The 18,932-nt window shown below is 33.9% G+C and overlaps 5 protein-coding genes and 1 long non-coding RNA gene across 12 annotated transcripts in view; 3 read left to right on the forward strand and 3 right to left on the reverse strand.

Moving 5' to 3' along the window:
* LOC143148497 (serine/threonine-protein phosphatase 4 regulatory subunit 1) overlaps positions 1-1,094 on the forward strand; it is a 261,332-nt gene extending 260,238 nt beyond the window's left edge. For 4 of the 5 annotated variants that reach the window (XM_076314887.1, XM_076314885.1, XM_076314888.1 and 1 more), the window contains one exon: positions 96-1,094. In XM_076314887.1, coding sequence (XP_076171002.1) covers positions 96-208 — 113 coding nt within the window. In that variant the 3' untranslated portion in view covers positions 209-1,094. The remainder of the gene's footprint in view (positions 1-95) is intronic. The other variant, XM_076314886.1, reaches the window with a different exon arrangement.
* A 796-nt stretch (positions 1,095-1,890) lies between these two features.
* Positions 1,891-5,426, reverse strand: LOC143148503 (uncharacterized). The gene is made up of 4 exons (XM_076314896.1): positions 5,291-5,426; positions 4,167-5,044; positions 3,177-4,103; positions 1,891-3,105 (listed from the first exon to the last, which is right to left on the reverse strand). The coding sequence occupies exons 1-4, from the start codon at positions 5,424-5,426 to the stop codon at positions 2,560-2,562; spliced, it is 2,487 nt and encodes an 828-aa protein (XP_076171011.1). The 3' UTR covers positions 1,891-2,559.
* Positions 5,427-7,201: 1,775 nt separating this feature from the next.
* Positions 7,202-8,675, forward strand: LOC143148501 (selenoprotein F). Its single transcript, XM_076314895.1, has 4 exons — positions 7,202-7,682; positions 7,865-7,983; positions 8,070-8,191; positions 8,279-8,675. Exons 1-4 carry the CDS (start codon positions 7,638-7,640, stop codon positions 8,458-8,460), a joined length of 468 nt encoding a protein of 155 aa, XP_076171010.1. The 5' UTR covers positions 7,202-7,637; the 3' UTR covers positions 8,461-8,675.
* A 91-nt stretch (positions 8,676-8,766) lies between these two features.
* On the reverse strand, positions 8,767-14,787 carry Pep (Protein on ecdysone puffs). Of its 2 annotated transcripts, none has more exons than XM_076314892.1 (10): positions 14,733-14,787; positions 13,840-14,186; positions 13,614-13,757; positions 12,477-12,706; positions 11,587-11,890; positions 11,347-11,505; positions 10,899-11,139; positions 10,639-10,839; positions 10,378-10,562; positions 8,767-10,298 (listed from the first exon to the last, which is right to left on the reverse strand). In XM_076314892.1, exons 2-10 carry the CDS (start codon positions 14,179-14,181, stop codon positions 9,810-9,812), a joined length of 2,295 nt encoding a protein of 764 aa, XP_076171007.1. In that variant the 5' UTR covers positions 14,182-14,186; positions 14,733-14,787; the 3' UTR covers positions 8,767-9,809. The 2 variants fall into 2 exon arrangements, with proteins under 2 accessions (XP_076171007.1, XP_076171006.1); XM_076314891.1 differs by having other exon boundaries at positions 13,614-13,760; positions 14,733-14,786.
* LOC143148502 (uncharacterized) lies at positions 12,714-13,607 on the reverse strand. Its single transcript, XR_012992492.1, has 2 exons — positions 13,397-13,607; positions 12,714-13,257 (listed from the first exon to the last, which is right to left on the reverse strand). It is a non-coding gene; the product is annotated as an uncharacterized LOC143148502 (long non-coding RNA).
* A 248-nt stretch (positions 14,788-15,035) lies between the features above and the next one.
* Csul (protein arginine N-methyltransferase 5) lies at positions 15,036-18,898 on the forward strand. 2 transcript variants are annotated; one of them, XM_076314894.1, is made up of 12 exons: positions 15,036-15,085; positions 15,565-15,682; positions 15,762-15,880; positions 15,952-16,175; positions 16,239-16,418; positions 16,507-16,716; positions 16,803-17,011; positions 17,084-17,206; positions 17,282-17,457; positions 17,527-17,730; positions 17,805-17,986; positions 18,067-18,898. In XM_076314894.1, exons 2-12 carry the CDS (start codon positions 15,594-15,596, stop codon positions 18,217-18,219), a joined length of 1,869 nt encoding a protein of 622 aa, XP_076171009.1. In that variant the 5' UTR covers positions 15,036-15,085; positions 15,565-15,593; the 3' UTR covers positions 18,220-18,898. The 2 variants fall into 2 exon arrangements, with proteins under 2 accessions (XP_076171009.1, XP_076171008.1); XM_076314893.1 differs by lacking the exon at positions 15,036-15,085 and adding an exon at positions 15,163-15,409.
* The last annotated feature ends 34 nt before the right edge of the window (positions 18,899-18,932 follow it).

Raw genomic sequence — 18,932 nt, forward strand, 5'->3', positions numbered from 1 at the left:
AAGAAAAAATTAAATAGCAGTAAGTCGATCGGTGCGAATACCGAGATCAAAGTTATGAACGTGCACACATACGAATAACGTGTTTTAATTTTTAGCAGACTGGTTGGGGGTCGAGCAGGCGGAAGTGGTGGCGATAAGGCTCAGAGAAATGCAATTGGATCCGGACCGAGACGTTCGAATATTGGCCGGTGGTGATTATCTCTGTTAAAACGAAACGACCGTGGGGACAAGACACCGTCGATTCAACGAAATACGATGCCCGATAGAATCGAGTTGAAATTTCTCCTGCCATAATTTCTATACTGGATGACTGTCGAGGGATGATGAGGAAGAGCGCCGTGTGCACGAGCGTGTCCCTCCGCGCCACGAATTTTCTGTAAACGTGTAAGAAAAGAAAATTAGCCGAGATAAGGAGAAACGCCGCCGTTCGTCTTCAAGAGGCGTACGACGAGAAAGTTTACACAGATATTTGCTACACAGTTTTTTCAAGGGGACGGAGAATGTTGTGTATTTATCTACGCTGTAAAAATGAGCTCAACTTCGAACAGGCAGACGCAAAACGGGCGAGAAAAGAAAAAAAGTGTACACTATTTTGGTGCGCTCGGGATAGACAAAGAAACAAGTGCAACTTTTAACGTTGTCCACGACCAAGGGACCGACGTTTTTTTTTTTTCCGCGCCCTTTAGACTAAGACAGATTACAAGTATCGATGGTCAAAAGACATTACGCAATTATATAAGAGTGTGTGTGCGTGTCTAAAAGGAGTTGACGTGTTTGCGTGTTAGTATCCGCGAGTATGTATGCGTTTACCATTGTGATCAATTTGTATATGTAAGTGGTCCCTTGGACAAGCCGGATATTACTAATTGGAGACACCGCATCGACGAGATCTCCTTGTTCTTTGGTAAACGGTCATAGCACGAGCTCTTCGGCGTCGCGATAATCGTTGTTTCTCTTAGGCGTGTTGACTCGTGTTCTTTTTTATCGAACAGAGAGGAAGGTTTTTCATTTGTAACTTTGTAAGCGTGTTGCGGATCGGCTCGAGTTTTCGTGCTACGACGCGTGGAACTTGTACAATGCGCGATCAACGAACGTGGAACGCGCTCTCTCGCGCCGTGGAGAACCGCTGGAAGGAAAAAGAAAATAAAATTAATTGGGGGGGGGAGGGGGGAGGGGAACGAACGATACAAAAGAAAAAAAAAAGAAAAAAGTAATAAGAAGCAGTACTTACGCTGTACAATATTGAGATCGATCATAAATCGTGCGATATCACTGTGATTTTTGTCTACGCGCGAACACACGGACAGATGTGCATCGTTTCATGTAGATATGTAAACGTTTGAATAATGTAAGCACGGATTTCTCGCCGGGTAGCGTTGAATTTGCACGAAATCCGAATCCACGCGAACGTTTTCGAGAAATCTCTTGCGTTAATGGAAATTTTTCAACGACTCGACGAACGTTGTGACAACATGTTTGTAAGGTTTATACGATAAAGCTAGTTTGTAAGCAACGCAACGAACGAAAATGAATGCTGTTGAGTAAACGAGAGGTGTATGTGATATGAGATTTTTACGAGTGTACGCGGACCGTAGACAGAAGGAAACAAAGTGATCCGCTAAACCGAACAAAATTGTACATTTGCAAAACGATCGTGTTTGCACGCCAATGCTGTATGTCGATACCGCAGAATGTTCGTAACAACCAGTCCTTTGATCGCTAATATTTTGTAACAATTATTGAAAGAGAGCGGATTGTCGTGTTTAGTTGACTGTTCATGAAAACGCGATGATTGGGCTATAGTAAACTTCCTGTAAGCAACGAATAATTCGTTACTTGTGAATACGTACGAAGGGAAAAGAAGTTTTGTTTAAAATATTCTGTATAATATATTGTGTATTTGGTAATGAGACGAAAAGAAATATACATCATGCGATTTGTTACACAACTGCGTTAATATCGTTCTCTTCGACGATGAATTTTTCACCGGACGCGGATTCAAAAATGTTCTAATTCACTCGATAAAGTGACGTTCATTCGGCTGTATAACGCGTGATTTTTACCTTGGAATGTGGGCAAAAAAATGTGTCTCGCTGATATTTTAAGTCAAAGTACGTTTAGCCGTGTAAGAAATTCGAGACGGAAAAATGAATTGTCGAGGTTATTTGATTCTCGATACACGTGGTATCGATATATGCAACTAGAAACGAACGAATGCGCAATAGTTTTGAAATAAAGTTACTAGGATATCGATTGACTGTAAACTTTCATATAATTAGAAAGGACAAAGATCGCATAATATTTTTACTACTACAAGGTATATAAGACGGTAGAAATAAGACAAAGAGAGTTCGTGGAATCTCGTCCAACGAACAAAACGATACTCTCTCTTCGATGCAACTGTAGCACTCCACGTTTATATAGAACCATATTTCTAATCGTTTATTCGATGATACTTTCTCCCTTATTGTTTTATACAAAACACACAATATAAATCTTCTATATATCGACGTACAAAATTACAATGTAGGCGTACGCTAAAATAGTATCACGAGAATCTTAAAATATACCGAGGAATTTTCCAGGCGAGCAAGCCGGCAATTGGCAGGCCTTCTCCTCCATCTCGGTCTCAGCGGTGTTACAGTCGCTCAAGCAATACCGCCATCTGATCTGTCGACCCTTGCCGCAGGTGACGCTGCAGCTGCTCCAGTCTGTCCACCTGTCCCAGTTGCCCTGTGATTGTTCATTTGCCGTGCCAGCAGTATCGGAACGTGGTATTTTCACCGTCGGTGTTCTAACAATGCGTCCGCGCAATAATCGTTTCTTCAACGGATACTCGCTTTTCGCGTTGGAGCGTTTACGTTCATCGATGTTGTTCCCACTTGCATTCGCTTTCCTTTCGACTATACTTTTCTCCGTAGACGTGGATCGATGGTTCGTCGACTGGTCGCACGTCCGAGCGATTTTCGGCACTTCTTTGAAAACGGTGTAAGCGGTGGAAACTTTCGAGCATAAATCATCGATCGTTCGCGTCACGATTTTCTTCTCTCCTCTCTCGTTCCTTTTAGCCTCGTCGACGACTAGATAATTGTCAAGCTCATTCACCTTGAAGGAAATTCGTTGCTAGTGGAACAAATGCGAATGCCTGCTTAGGAATAAACATCTATTGTACCTACTTTTGTGACTAACTTCTTCACGAGTTTTTTCACTTCTTCGATCGATCGCACCGCCCGGCTTTCACCCGCTTCGTTGGCCACCGAATGCGAACTTTTATCTTGAACGGCGCAAGGAACCGTTCCCTGTTTAGGTTCTCGAATGTTCTGATAGAATTTCAATTCTTCTTCTTCTGTCAGAAAACCGTGGTGGCCATCCGTGTTTTTGTCCCTCTTTGTGCGCAGCTTTGACACATCTACCGTCGGTATTATCGATTTTTCGTTCTCCATGAACGGTCCTCCCTCGTCTTTCGTACGAATCTCCAAGCTTTCTTTCGATCCCACCTTAACATCGCTGGCATCGATTTCTTTCTGCGCAGCCACTAAAGGTTCAGAGTTACCGGTGTCGATTTTATTCTCGTCGACTTTTTTCAACCTTGCGTGTAGCGATGACGCGTCACGTATCGAAGAAGGATCGTTTTTGAAATCGGTATTTTCGATCGAGTTGCTCGACTTTGCGACTCTATGGTGAAAACTGTCGTTGGGGTTCTTCTTAGACACTACACTAGCAAACTCTGTGTTCGATTTACCACTGGCAAATTTTTTCACCTTGGTGTGGTTCTTTTCGTGAAACGATTTCGATCGTTTCTTGTTCCTCGGGAACACATTTTTCCACCATCGTGGTGAATTATTACCCTTTGAGTCCTTACGAATCTTTTTCACGCGTTTCCTTTTTTTCTTTGATTTTAAATATTTGCGACGATTGTTCTTTGTATTTCTTCTAAATCGTAACAAATCAGCCTTCAAATCGGCAATAACTGACTTCGATGGTTCTCGTCGATTTTCACTTTCAATATTCGAATCCTTCACAGATTTCTCTGGATCGAAAATCAATCGTTTCTCTTCGTTCAATGGTTTCTCTATTTCATCGTGAGTGTCTGCCAAATTTTTCTCTTCGATATGCGACGAAAACGAATCGATAGTTTGATCGTTCAAAGGATGAGGTAACGAAACTTTCTCTCGTAAATTCCGTTTCTTTTTAACTTTTGCGTAATTGTTTCGCTTCTTCCTAACTAGCTCTACCGCTAATATAGAATCTTCCGGAAGGTTTGAAATTTCCGAATTTAAATCTTGCGATCGTTGATTTACGATTGAAACATATTCTTTGCACGGTTCTTCCAACGACACGACCTCCTGATTTTCTCCCTTTAGTTTTTTGTCCGCAAATGAGTTTGCTTCGATAGTGTTAGATGGCGCATCGATAACTTTTTCGGAAGAAAATGATTCCCTCTTATTAGTGACATCGTTTTCGCTCGATCCGATACTGCTAGGAGATGAAACGATTACGGGATTAATATCGAACATTTTCGATCGATCATTCACGTCTTCCAGTTCTAAATTATTTAGTCCAATAGACTCCTCGTCGTTCGCAAAGAATTCCTGCGATTTAATCTCTCGTTTCGTATCGAACGAAACGTCATCGTCGTAAGAATTTTCGTCGATCGATTCGTACGAATTCCGAGGAAACGAGTTGGCCAAATCTTTCAAATAATCTTGTTGATTCGCGAATGAATCGGGGTTTAATTCTGATTTGCTTCTCTTTACTCGTATGTGTGTTTTCAAAGAATCCGGATCCTCAATGTCGTTCATGAAAACTGATCCATCGTAATCCAATAACGTTTTCATCTTTTCCGCGCTTTCCTTTTTGAGGTCACCAGAAACGTCATTCTGAAATGAAACTTCCGCGGTATGCTGCTCATCGTCGGAAACAGCGCACAAAGTTCTTCGTTTCCATAAATAGTCCACGTGACCACGTTGAGATGTTTTACTTTCTTTTATAAAGTCAGACGATGTATCGTTAAACGCAAGAATTGAACTTGTTTCGTCACGTGTATCAATGACGGAATAGTTTATCACGTTTACAAAGGAATTCGAAACTGGTACACTCTCGAAATAGACTGGAACATCCTTTAACTTTGTTTTGTGGAAATTTTGCAATCTATTCGATTCTTTAATCGGTGATGAATCGTACAGGCATACGTCGTTTGGAGAAATATTTACGATGTCTTGTAGAACGTGCGTGAAACTTACGAATAAGTAGTCGAAATTTTTCCGTTGTCCGTGATGTCGGTGATAACAATGATTATGATGACAATGATGCGAGAAATTGTTAATGGTACTTATAATGTTATATTTTTTGGTTCCGGTGACAGAAGCAACTAACAGCAGGATTGTGAGAATCCAAACACCTGAATAAATTGAAAATTTCCGCATCACACGCGTTGTTTCACGTTGTTTTATGTTACGTCACTCATTGGTAGTCTGTACATTACTTTTTGGGAGGTTAATGTTCACAAGGTACTACTCAAATGATTATTACTCCAAGTCCTCGGATACTTCAAATTTCTTGCTCTTATGATTTTGCCAATATCGATTGTACCTCGATATATCGACATATAGACACTATGACTATCGATATTTCAACATTCTGAAATTTCGCCTGTATATACTTTTATATTTTAATATTTTCATAAATACGATTTTTATACTATTTGAGAAAACGACTTCAGGATATTATGTATATATGAGACATCAACTCGCCGATTATAGCACTGACGAGATACCTCGACTGTGATAGAACTGACATACAAATTCCTGAAAATAATATCTGACTATACATGATAATATACATTATACCAATAATAATCATGTTTATGCCCCGTGGGCACAGATTTTTGTTTGTAATATATATGTTACACCATGATACAAGTTTGAATAAAAATAAAGTTACTAAAAATTAAACAAAATCAATCTTCTTCATTTTCGTTACATTTCTCCCTTCTTTTACACATGCCAAAAGGTTACGTGAACAAAAACATCCTGCGAAAATTATCTCATTTGCTTGGTTATGATATTCCACTGATACTAAGTTTGAAAATCGGCAAACTTACAATTGAAACTCTCGCCCAAATTTCATTTCGCGAAATTTCCCGGAAGTGACGTCATTTCTAAGAAATTTGAAATGTCCGAAATTTCTTGGAAATGATGTCGTTCAATTATTGGTGAAATGATTCATAGCAATGCAGGAAAGGGAGAGAAAACGGGGCACTCTAGCGGAGTGGAATCGTCGCGCAATTTCCTAATCAATCAGGCCCACTGGGCTTTACTCGAAGCTCGATCAAAATTAATTGCTATATGCTCTTTCGTAATCCTTCGTAAGTCGTGACCACGCTTGCGTGTTCGTGGCGGGGAGTTGTGAAAATAAGCATGGAAAAACAAATACGAATTAGAATCATCGAGTAAGTACAAAGGACAGAAATAAAGCTGTAAAACAAACAGAAACTGGACTCCATGGTACTCTGTGGAGGTTTCAGGTACCCAAATTGGACACGTCCGTCCACCTCGGAGTCTCCCGGGAAAATGAAAGTTTTGGCAGCCGGGAGATGTATTTATATCCCCCCCCCCCCCCCCCCGAAGGTAACTTACCGTTGCTTCGATTGCCTCTGTTTGATCTAGCCGAATATTTCGACAAAATTGTACATTAAACCATTATTTATACTAAGACATTATTAATAATTGTTTAAAGTATGGTCCTACAACGGTTGTTAATAATTATGATAAAAAACATGAAGATATTTAATGTTTTAAAGCATGAAAAGTAATAATTGTTTATTAGATACATTAATTTAACATTTGTTTAATTCTTATAATTTATATCTTATCTTATAACTCTTATAATATGAGATTATTATACTTAATGTATAGAAATGAGTTATTTATACTTTGCAGAGATGAATTTTCTGCGTTGACTTCGATAGTTCAAGTAAATGTAGATCCTATATTTACGTTTCGTAAACGAGTCACTCGAAAGTCGTTGCTACTTGACGAAGTCAATATTTCAAATCGTGTAACACTAGCTTCTAAGAGTTGAACATCTATCTTGTATCTCGTCTATGATTGTGGTAACATGATGACGGAACAGGTGAACAAAGGTCCCTAAGCTCTTAGTTCCTCTTAGTTAGAAACTAAGTGCACATACGTGCAGGGTATTGGCCAAGAGTGGACTTTCATTTTAATCAATTTTACTTAGTTTTAATTTCTAATATAAAGTTTTGTTACAATTCATTCAACCGTTTTTAAATGTGACTGTCGACAATTATTAAATGTTTATGATCAAATTTTTTTATTTATAAGAACATTTTCCATTTTTGTTCAAATTTTTTCAATGAATAATTCTCTTTATATTATTATTTATCGTGTTCTTATGTCATTTAAACATTGAATAATTGTTTGACCATTATATATCAATTTGTAAAAAAAACTAAACCTTAACACTATATGCTCTATCTTAATCTTAAAAGTGGACTTTAAATAAACAGTGCCTATATGGCTATACTATATACGCGGTTTAACTGTATTTACAATTGTTTTTTTGTGAAACATATTTAATTCGTTCGATGTATCTAGTATATACGATATAATATAATGGATTTCTTCACATTAGTACACTTATTTGCATTCAGCTTTATGGTAAGTGATAAAATTGTCATACTTAACCTATTCAGTTTAATTGATTACGTGTCCAAAATATAAAATAGTTTATTACATTTACTGTACGAGATGGAACTCTTAAGGAATTATGTTTTTACGTGTTATTTTAATTAATGTCATTTTAATCTAAATGACATGTAAAAGTAGTAAACTGTTTTTAGGTTAATATTGTGATAGCAGAGTTTTCAGCAGATGATTGCAAAAGCTTGGGCTTTAATAAAGCTAATTTACTTTGTTCTACCTGTGAACAATTTAATAAATCTGGTTTGAAAGAAATATCGTAAGTGAATAAAAAGAAATAATTTAATAAGATATGAATTTTCTTAGATAACGGAAACTATTTTATTTACTTCGTAACAATTTTAGAGAAAATTGCAAAGAATGCTGTATAAAAGATGATGATTATGATGCATCTGGTTCAAAACGTTATCCACGTGCTATTCTCGAAATGTGCACATGCAAATTTGGGACATATCCACAGATTAAAGGTAAAGCAAGATATTTATATTGTGTATGCAGTAACCAAAACTAAAACACCATAGATGTTAGATATGATTAATGTGTACTGTTTTCAGCATTCATAAAAAGTGATCCACAAAGTAAATACAAAAACTTACAAATAAAATATGTTAGAGGTTTAGATCCAATAATTAAATTATTAGATACGGATAATAAAGTTGAAGACATTTTGGACATACATAAATGGGATACAGATTCTGTTGATGAATTTTTAGCAACTCATCTTTCTATGGATTAATATTACCAATGATAATTATATAATATTTGCATTTTATTCTGTTATGTATATTAAATGTAAATAATTGTGTTTTCTACACTATTTATGTCTATAAATTGGTCTTTTTATTAACATTATCAATACCATAGGTTTTAAAAATTTTTCAACACTATGAATTTTATAACCTATTCGTATATATTTGCATAAAAGGATGTACTACAAAATACTATCTATTACATTTTGTATATTATTTATTTGTTACTTTCTACATTACTAATACAGAGAATCCAATGTTGGAATGAAAAGATTTTTAAATGATTTTTAAAAATACAATGTCACTTTTTATTATTCGATTGTTTTATTAAACAATCATTCTTTATGATCTTTAAACACATAAAAATTAATATAAAGATATAATGAATATTTCATTGCGCGTTATTGAGATACATTACATGACTGGTGTAACTATTTAATAGACGCAAAGATTTAATCTATGTAAATTAAAGTACTTCGTAGAGATAATGTATCGAGTATAAAGGCAATATGCATATTCTTTTACGAAATAAAGTTACCATATTTTGTAAGGCAATTGTTAAATAACGTGCATCTTTCGTATCATTATTTTTACAACACATTGTTTGTCACATAAAAGATACATGGTCCTATAATCAAATTCTACCGTATTATCATAATCAAAATAAATCATTACGGTATCCTGTGTTTATCACCTCAAACTTCGATTATAAGTATTTTATTACAACTAGGCATAAATTGAATAAAATATGTATTAATATCTTAATTTTTATTGCAAGATACTTTTAAATTTTTCATTAACACATGCCTAATAAGAATGAACCTTACAATAGTTTCATATTATGGTTATTATTTAAAAAACCATTGACATATTTCTATTATTTGAATATTAATAGGATTTCCTGATACAGAATAGTTACAAGATACACGAGAGTATAGTTTTCATTTCTTTTTCTTGACTTCAAATCTATCATTTTGTTTAAGAATCTGTATACACTACAGTTCATTGTAATAAGTAATTAAAACCTTTAATCTCGAATAAGCTTGGATAATAAATAATCAGTTTCTTCACGTTTGCCGTAGTGTATGAATGGTATACGAATGATACTGATAGATTCGGTTCACACGTGTAAAAAGGTAGTCATAAGCATAATCTACTTACGATGAACATCTTTTCATACATTCTGTCAAGGTGAGTAAAAAGTCAAATTGTTTGAACATAAATGACTTGAGTAAATCAGATACAACTGGTGAAATCTAACAGTCATATAGTACTAAATGGTGTAATAATTGTATAATATACCCAAGCTTATTCCAATTTTGGAATAATGATCATTTTATCGTCGAGCTCTTCGTGCTCGAGGACTACCACGACCACGAGCAAAACCTCGACCACGGGTTGGTTTTATTTGTGGACCTTGTTGTTCTCTTTCCAATTTCGGAACAATTTTTTCGTGTTCAACGGGTTCTTTCTCGTCGCCGTCGTCAATTAAGTTACCTATTTCCGCATCATTGTCATTATCGATATCAGCCCACATTTTGTCAACTGGTGTCTTTTTTTCTTGAGTATTAGAGGTATTTTGCGCAGTTTGTTCGCTAATGTTTTCAGTTTCATGATGTTCCTCCTCTTCGGATTCTGCATCTGCTTCAAGTGGATCATACTTTTCATCCCCATCAGCTTTCTTCTGCGCATTTGCATTTTCGGTACTATTTTCTTCTTGCACTTCCTTCGTTTCTCCATTATCTTCTTCTTCAGAATGAACAACTTTGCGACGTTTCCAATTTCCTTCAAATTCTTTATTATTTTCTGAAGTATTTTCGTTACTCTATGAAAATAAAAAACATTGTATAAATTACTTATTTACACATATTACAATGGAAAATTCTGTTTCTAACGAATTATACCTCCGTCTTTTCCGTTGACTTTTGTTCAGTATTTTCAGTGTTTGAAGTTAGAGACTTTACTTCTTGCACAAAATTCCGGTAATGAGTAATACTACGTAAATGAGCGTTCATATCTTCAGCTAACAGCATAAATCGTCTACACTTTTCACAATAAAATCCTTGAACTTCTTTCACCAAAGATTTTCCTAAAACAATATAAATATATTACATTTTGCCGAAAAAATATGTGGAAACGATCCAAATTTATTCAACTATGTTTACCTATAGAAATTTGATTTTGTCGACAATATTTATAAGATGGTATTTTAAACTTCTTCTCACTTAAATTTTCTGTAATTTCTGTAATATATTCTTGTTGTTCTCCTACAGTTTCTTCTTCCTTTTCATTTTTATTATCAGGGCCAACATCTTTCTCTTCCTCTTCAACAGTGCGCACTTCAGCCTCTCCTTTCGCAAGTTTTTCTATAAAAACAATTAAAATAAAACTTACGATATCCTTAAAATGATTACTCTTTACATACCCTTTTTTTTGTTTTTCCGTTGTTCTTCACATTGAACAGCTTTCTTCATGTGCGCAGGCGTCAGGCAATGTTCATCGTATTCAATACGTGATGGAAATTCTTTCAAGCAAGGGAAACATCTTGGATGTAAAAATGTTTTTAATTGCTGATGTTTCTCACTCTTCCTATGTGTTGATAAAGTTCCATAAAAGTTCAAATCGCACATCGTACAATATTCTCTTACATTAAGATCCACAGAAACCTTGTAAAAATAAAAATACATAAGATATTCGTTAACACGCTCAACAAGGTGCATAGTTTCCTATGTTTTTCATTAGGCAATGTAAAGATTTAACATACCGATGGGTTAGGCCACCATGCATGAACATGGTACCTGACCCACCAGTGGATCAAGTCTGATTGAACGCGTTAAGGCATTAAGTAATCAAAAACATTTTTATATACCCACTTTTTTTCCACGACGTTTCGAATTAGTTAAACTAAGTTCACGTTGTTCTTCTGCGACTCTTAATTCATGTCTCATCAAGTCAACTTTCAATTTGTATGATTCATCTAACTTTTCCATCATCAGTTGATGTGCTCGTCCTCGTAAATGATTTTCGAAGGACTATAAAAAAAAAGGGAGAATTTATCGATTACAAATCCATTTTAATGTAAATTATATAATGTTTAGAAAATAAAGGCGTACATATCCATCCCACATATGTTTGTTACAGATATGACAGAACATATGGCTCATTGGAACTTCTGCATAACGACTTTCAGCATGTCTAGCTTCAGATTTCTTGCCAGTCATCTTTGAATCCTTCTCAGTTGTAGGTACACTTGTTGTTTCCTTTACTGCTTCGTCGGTTGCAGGTTTTTCTACTTTTTGTTCTGTATCTTCTTGCGGTTTTTCAGTTTCGTTTGTATTTACATCTTGAGTAAATCCTAATTCCTTCTTCTCGTTCTTCCAGTCACGCTTCTTCTCTTCAGTTTCTTCAATTTCTTCGCTAATATAGAAACAAATACATAACTTTTATTATAATTAGATTTAAATTAACATTATCACATTTCTTTTTAAAGATGATTTAAGTATTATATTTGTTTTATATCTTTTATTAAAGACACGTGTACACAAAACTGTCAATGTTTATAACTAGAAAGAAATTGGGCATAATATTTATGTCAAGTGAAGATAATTCACACTTCTAACAGCTGCACAAACAAATACTCAATTTACCTATTGTCATGAACAAATACATTGAATAATGTGTATTGAAAGAAGAGTATACGGGACATACTTTACACGATTATGAAATAATAGTGTCATGAAACTGCAGCTAATCTAACTTAAATTTGAATTGTGAGTTGAGTTTCATCAACAATGAGGAGTGAATATATAACATACTATATAGATATATGTATATATATAAATATGTATGTAGTTTTTTAAAAATCAGATAAGAGAAAGGGCACAATGCTGATTCTATAGCAATTATACTGTACATACGTAAGAAACACCGTACATACAAAGATAGGTGACAGAATGAGACTTACTGAAGTTTGAAGAACTATTCACAGTCACCAGGAGCTTACCTTTTTACAACAGGTGCTTCTGCTTTTTCATTATCAGAGGTCTTAACGTCCTGCTGTTCCTTTTTGGCAGTCTGATTTTGTTTAGAGGCAGGAATTGGTTTAGAAGATTTATCGTTGCGATGTTGTGTTTGGTTTCCATTCATACGCTGACTGCCAGACTGGGGTGCACGAGATTGTTGTGCAGATGGACCACGTCGCCCAGCAGGGCCATCACGGGCGCGATTGCCCATCTAGTCATGTAGGTCAAATGACCAAACCATCATGAGAAGTATCTGATATAATTGCGATTCTTCTCGAATCGAATTTGGTTTTAAAACCATTGGGATTTTTAAGGGAGAAAATATTCTAGTCGATTCGGAAGCAGGACGTATTCAGTGTTTCAATGAACACCGAAGGTCTGTATATCCACATTTTAGTGGAAGGGAAAAGGACAGTAGTAATAGTAGTAGTAGACAGTTGATGCATACAATCGTTGCATCATCTACCTTTGTACAGGCAATGATCATGCTGATCGTAAGATATGATACTTATAAAACACATATACTTTCCTTTGAACATAGTTCAATAAAGCTCAATGAAAAATAATCAACAAGAAGAAGACGTTAATCAGTGAAAAATGCAGCTCACAATCAATATTTTTGAGTAATGTCCTTCCATCAATTTTAGCTGCAATGACGAATAGAAGACTTGGATGGAATATAAATGAACCAAGTCAAAGGGATAACATATCTCCATGTCTTTGCTGAAATATACTGCACAAAACCACAATTAACTTCCACCACTAAAAATGAGAAATTGTATTCTGAAATCAATACACGTCTTGTTACCGTGTTTTTTAATGAAATAACATTGCGATGATAATTAATGCTCCTACGAAAATCATGTGTGGCAAAACTAGTCCAACAATAAGAACTGCTTACATCTTAGTAACTTCACAGAATAGCCACGTAGTGTCATCCATTGACTGAAAGCCTCGTTAATGAATTCATCAATGAACATAAGAAGAATTTCAAATTTTCAGATTAAGGATTGGTGTTGTTGACGTGAAAAAAGAAGTGTGGACTAAAGATTGCCCTTTTACAATTTCCATTAGAAATAATGTTTGTATGTTAAATTAAAATTGTTATATATTCATACCTTATTATACGGTTGAGGTCGTTGGTTCTTCATAGGGTGCCTTACAGGACGATCATTAAAACGCCCTGACTGAAAGTTCTGCTGGTTTGAAAAATTTGGTCCTGGTCCAGAAAAATTATTGCCAAGACTAAGGAGTGATGGTACCTGCTTTAGATATAAAATTACATTTGTAACATTTATATAACAATAATCATAAATGTGTTAACTTGCAGAAAGAATAGTTTACCTGTGGCTGTACATCTTGTTGACTACGAAGTAAATTTGTAAGAAGATTACTGGCTATTGCTAACTGTGCTTGCGGCGATGCTAAAGACAAATTATTATTTGGAGTTGGTAAAATTCCTCTGCCGGGCATCATGCCTCCTTCCCAAGGATTCATTCCACCACTTCCACCACCACCTCCACCTCCTCCTCCTCCTCCCATTCCTCCACCCATACCACCTCCGCCTCCACCCATGTTACCAACTCTTCCTCCGCCACCACCGCCGCCGCCTCCAGCACCACCTCCACGGTTATTGAAATTTCGATTCCCAAAGGAATCTCGTTTTATTCCACGATTGAAGGACATTGTATCTGAAAAAAGAAATATGAAGAAAGATTATAGTACTACTTCTATATAATTTAAATACGTGACTTTTTAATATTTATAATGAAATATTCGTTTTATTTTATTTTACAAAAATGATGACTAAGATACGAGAGTAGTACTAAAAAATATATTATCTCATTGTATGACCTCACACTGAAATCTTCACACTGTGCATTTTTAATTTATAAATGGAGTATGGAAGGGCGTCTATTTCTGATATAATATGTTAGAGTACTTCCAGTAATTTAATTCACTTAACTTTCAATTTAATAAAAACAATACTTGTTACGTTTTATGCAAATGAAAAAATATATTTAAAAAATAACAAAAGAGGTAACGAACCGTAATTTCTTCGATTGATGTTTTACATACCAAACGACGCCGTACAATGTGACTAACTGTTAAATTTCAGATACGACTACTATTGTAAAAATTTTCCTTTATAGTGTATTAAAATAATCTAAATAATATTTCGAATACCTACTGTACAATTTTTCTCAACTCGAACGTAAAAATAAGATATTACTCACCGGAAAAGTAGCAAACTTGACCGTGGCACAAGAAAATGAGGCAAAACGGAATGCTCAAGGAAATGGAGTCACCAAGCGTCTATCATGGACATGAACTAGAACGTTGAAAGCAGTGTTCAAAATGGTCGACATCGAAGAAAATCTTTGTTTCTAATTGGTTAATTTTACCTTGTACTAACTTCATACGTATAAACAAAGATATTGCATTAAATTTTATTTTTTCATAAATAGCGAAGTTTATAAAATTAATACGAATAATTTTAAGATACTGTTAGATAACGTAACAAAAAAATATATCATATATTATTTTAAAATCACACGATAGGTTTCAACTAAAATATCATTTCTATGAAGTAAGTGATTTTAAAAAAATATAAAATAAACACTTCATTTTTTATTTTTTATTTAAATATAATTAATTCGAAAATTGATCAAATTAAATTTTATTCAAATTGACGTCTCGTTATTTTTTCTTATTGTATACATACTTTCAAAGCACATACTTTCAATATTTCTTGTCGACAGCATATGTATGTAAGTAACGGTGCTGTTCAATGCTGTTGCACGTGTAGTTCATAATCAGCGTTTAAGCTTTCGCATTTTTGCCGTAGTTTGTAATAATTAAATACTAAAAGTATTTGAGATTTATCAATAATTCATTAAATAATTTTATTAAGGTATCCGTACTTAAGTACATATAAAATATAATTATATGATATTTAATAAAACTAAATACAAGATGTACTTTTTCTATAGCAATGTACCGGTAATACCCGGTGTTGAGAAACAAAATGAGTAATCCTTTAAATATTGTTTTATCCAATACTTTTAGAAATCAACTTGTGCATTTAATGGTGAATAATGACAAATAATAGATCAGTTTCCTGTGGTCTTGACTTTTGCTCTGTACCGGATTTAAACAATTGTCTTTTTACAGCAAATTCGTCAAAGTAAGTTACCCAGAACAAAAATAAGGTTGCCTTTTGTTTATTTATCGATAAGAATACGTATTATTAAACACGTTTACAGGTATGAATTTGTATGCATTCCACTTGTTCATCCTTTATTTAAGAGAGAATTTGTTTCTGGTGTTGCAAAAAAACGCTCTGGTCCATTTACCAGACCAGACTTAATTTTATGCAGTTCTGGTAAGTAAATTAATAAAAAGTATAATAAATATAAATGCTTTCTAAGAAGGCAATTACAATTTAATTTGCAGATTGGAATAATTTAATTATTGGTAAATTATCACCACATATTAAAGTTGATTCAAAAAATCCTATTCTAAGGAAAAATAGTGAAGAAACTCTAATCCAAGAATTATCTTTGGCAAGTCATCTGGGCCTTGTAGGAGTTACTTTTAAGTTGACAAAAGGAATAGAGCACAATGCGAACCTTGCTAGAATTATCTGTGATAAATTAACAAGCACATCTACCTTGCAGGTATATTCATCGACAAAGTTTATTCACCATACACTTATAACATATAGCTTAATTTCATTGTAGGTTTGGATACAAATACCTATGGAAAATCCAGTTACAGAAGCTTATTCTTACAGAGAACAAGAGTGTGATTCAGTAGAAAGTCCATGGGAATGGTGGAATGCCTTTAGAGTAATATGTGACTATGATAGGAAGCTAGGTGTTGCATTACTTGTGAGCCATGATCTTCCCGAACAAGATGAGGTACTTTAAAAAACTTTCATTGTCTCTGTGTACATACAAATTGAAAATATTAGAAATTCAAATTTAAGAAAGTTAATTTGATCACAAGATTGATAGGTGGCTAGGAGAACCAGTTAAATGTTTGATTTTTCCTACAACATTATTTATCACAAATAAAAAGGGATACCCTGTCTTAAGTAAAGCACATCAGACATTAGTGAAAAGATTTTCAGTCTTAGAAGTACAATTTGTACTCACAGGAGCAAATCGACATCAAAATATTAGTTATTATCATAATTATTTAGAGTACTTATGGAAGGTAAATTTTAAATTTCTACTTTTGAATTTTATTTAACGAAGATTCAATTTAAGTGGCTTTTTTTTACTCTCTATAATGTTACATAGGGATGTCAAGTAAGTGGACCATTTGAAAAATTTGCTCGTGGTTATGAAGATTATTTACAATGTCCTTTGCAACCACTTATGGACAATCTTGAATCTCAAACATATGAAGTGTTCGAAAAAGATCCTGTTAAATACACACAGTATCAAACGGCTATCCATGAAGCAATCTGTGAAATTATGTCAAACACGCTAGATAAAAATAAAAAAATGTAATGTGTAATACAGCAATAATTTATAAATACGAAAATAAGTAGGGAAATAAAATTTTTTCCTAATTGTAGAGTGATAATGGTAGTTGGTGCTGGAAGGGGACCGCTTGTTCATGCATCTTTAAATGCAGCAGAAATGGCAAATCAACCAATCAAAGTATATGCAGTAGAAAAAAATCCTAATGCAGTATTAACGTAAGATTTCAATTGTTGTAAATTATTTATATTTGATACTTCCAGATATATTTGTTTAAATTGTTACATATATAGATTACAGGCACTTCAAAGGGATGTGTGGGAAGATGAAGTAACAGTAGTATCATGTGATATGAGAGAATGGAATGCTCCTGAAAAAGCTGATATTCTAGTGTCTGAGTTACTTGGTTCTTTCAGTGATAATGAACTCTCTCCTGAATGTTTAGACGGAGTTCAAAGATTTTTGAAAGGTATATCTAGAAAATATTGTTAATCAAGTTTTATATTTGTTATTGTTATTAATTATTCCATTACATTAGATGATGGGATAAGTATACCAACCTCATATACGTCGTATATTGCTCCAGTACAGTCAACAAAGCTGTACAACGAAGTAAGGCTATGTAAACTTAAAGAAAAACATTTGTTGGCTCATTTTGAAACATCTTATGTAGTTTATCTTCAAAATAAATATGATATAGCAAAACCACAACAATTATTTACCTTTAAACATCCAAATAAAGGTCAGTAGATTGATAGTACTTATGTCTTTACTATTGTCCAATATAAATTTGTAACATTATCATTATTATTTCAGAAAGTATCATTGATAATTCAAGATATGAAACAAAGACATTTGATGTGAAACAAAATTGTGTATTACATGGCTTTTCTGGATATTTTGATGCAGTTTTATATAAAAATGTTACACTCAGTATAGAACCTAGTACACATAGTGCTGGAATGTTTAGCTGGTTTCCTATTTTTTTTCCAATTAAGGTAAGGCAAAAATACGAAATACTTAGAAATTTAATATAAACTATACGTAGTTTAAAATCTAATGTGATTTATAATGATAGGAACCAGTACATTTAAAAACAGGGGACCAAATAGTTCTTCATTTTTGGCGCCGATGTAATCCTAAGAACGTCTGGTACGAGTGGTGTATTAGCAAACCTATTCCAGGACCAATTCATAATCCTAATGGTCGTTCTGATACTATAGGTTTATAATTTAATACTTTTGTGATTCAGTTATTTGGAAATGAATTTGATATTTAAAAACCAGACTTTGGTTATGTAGTTACAAAATTCTGTTAAAAGTTCCTTATAACAGAAAAATTTGACATATTGACATTTTTGCGATAGTCATTTTTCTAAATTATTGTAAAAATGCTAAAGAAAGTTTTTGTTCAGAAATTACATATATGCAGATGTATGTAATGATATATAAAGTACGTTGTAAAATATTGCAGTGTATTTAAAAAAGCGGTAAAACTTAATATCAGATACCGATACAAATTGGTGAAAAAGGATATGACATGGAGATAGATCAATAAGTGTTCTTAGAATAGAATGTCACGTTTTTTTTGTGAATTATTCACATTGAACTCGGAGGTTACTGATACTGTACAACTTTGATAACATAAATTACAAGTTATCTCTTGAACGTAGTTTCTACTGACCTTTTAACCTCACGTGATCGTACGCGGAATTTCAATAACATTTCATATGTTCTGAAACTGCTGAAAATCTACTATTTCCTAAGTCATAAATAGATCTCATTTGTATTCAAATATAAGGATTCAAATTTTGATATCTATGGAAAACATGTACCAAATATATATTTATTTGGTTTTCATTCATTTTGTGTTGCATTTTATTTGAATATTTTGTCAATAAAGTTTTTTTTTATGTACTAACATACTGTTTCTATACTTTTCCCA

The sequence above is a fragment of the Ptiloglossa arizonensis genome, chromosome 6 (assembly GCF_051014685.1).
Source record: "Ptiloglossa arizonensis isolate GNS036 chromosome 6, iyPtiAriz1_principal, whole genome shotgun sequence".
Taxonomy (NCBI): domain Eukaryota; kingdom Metazoa; phylum Arthropoda; class Insecta; order Hymenoptera; family Colletidae; genus Ptiloglossa; species Ptiloglossa arizonensis.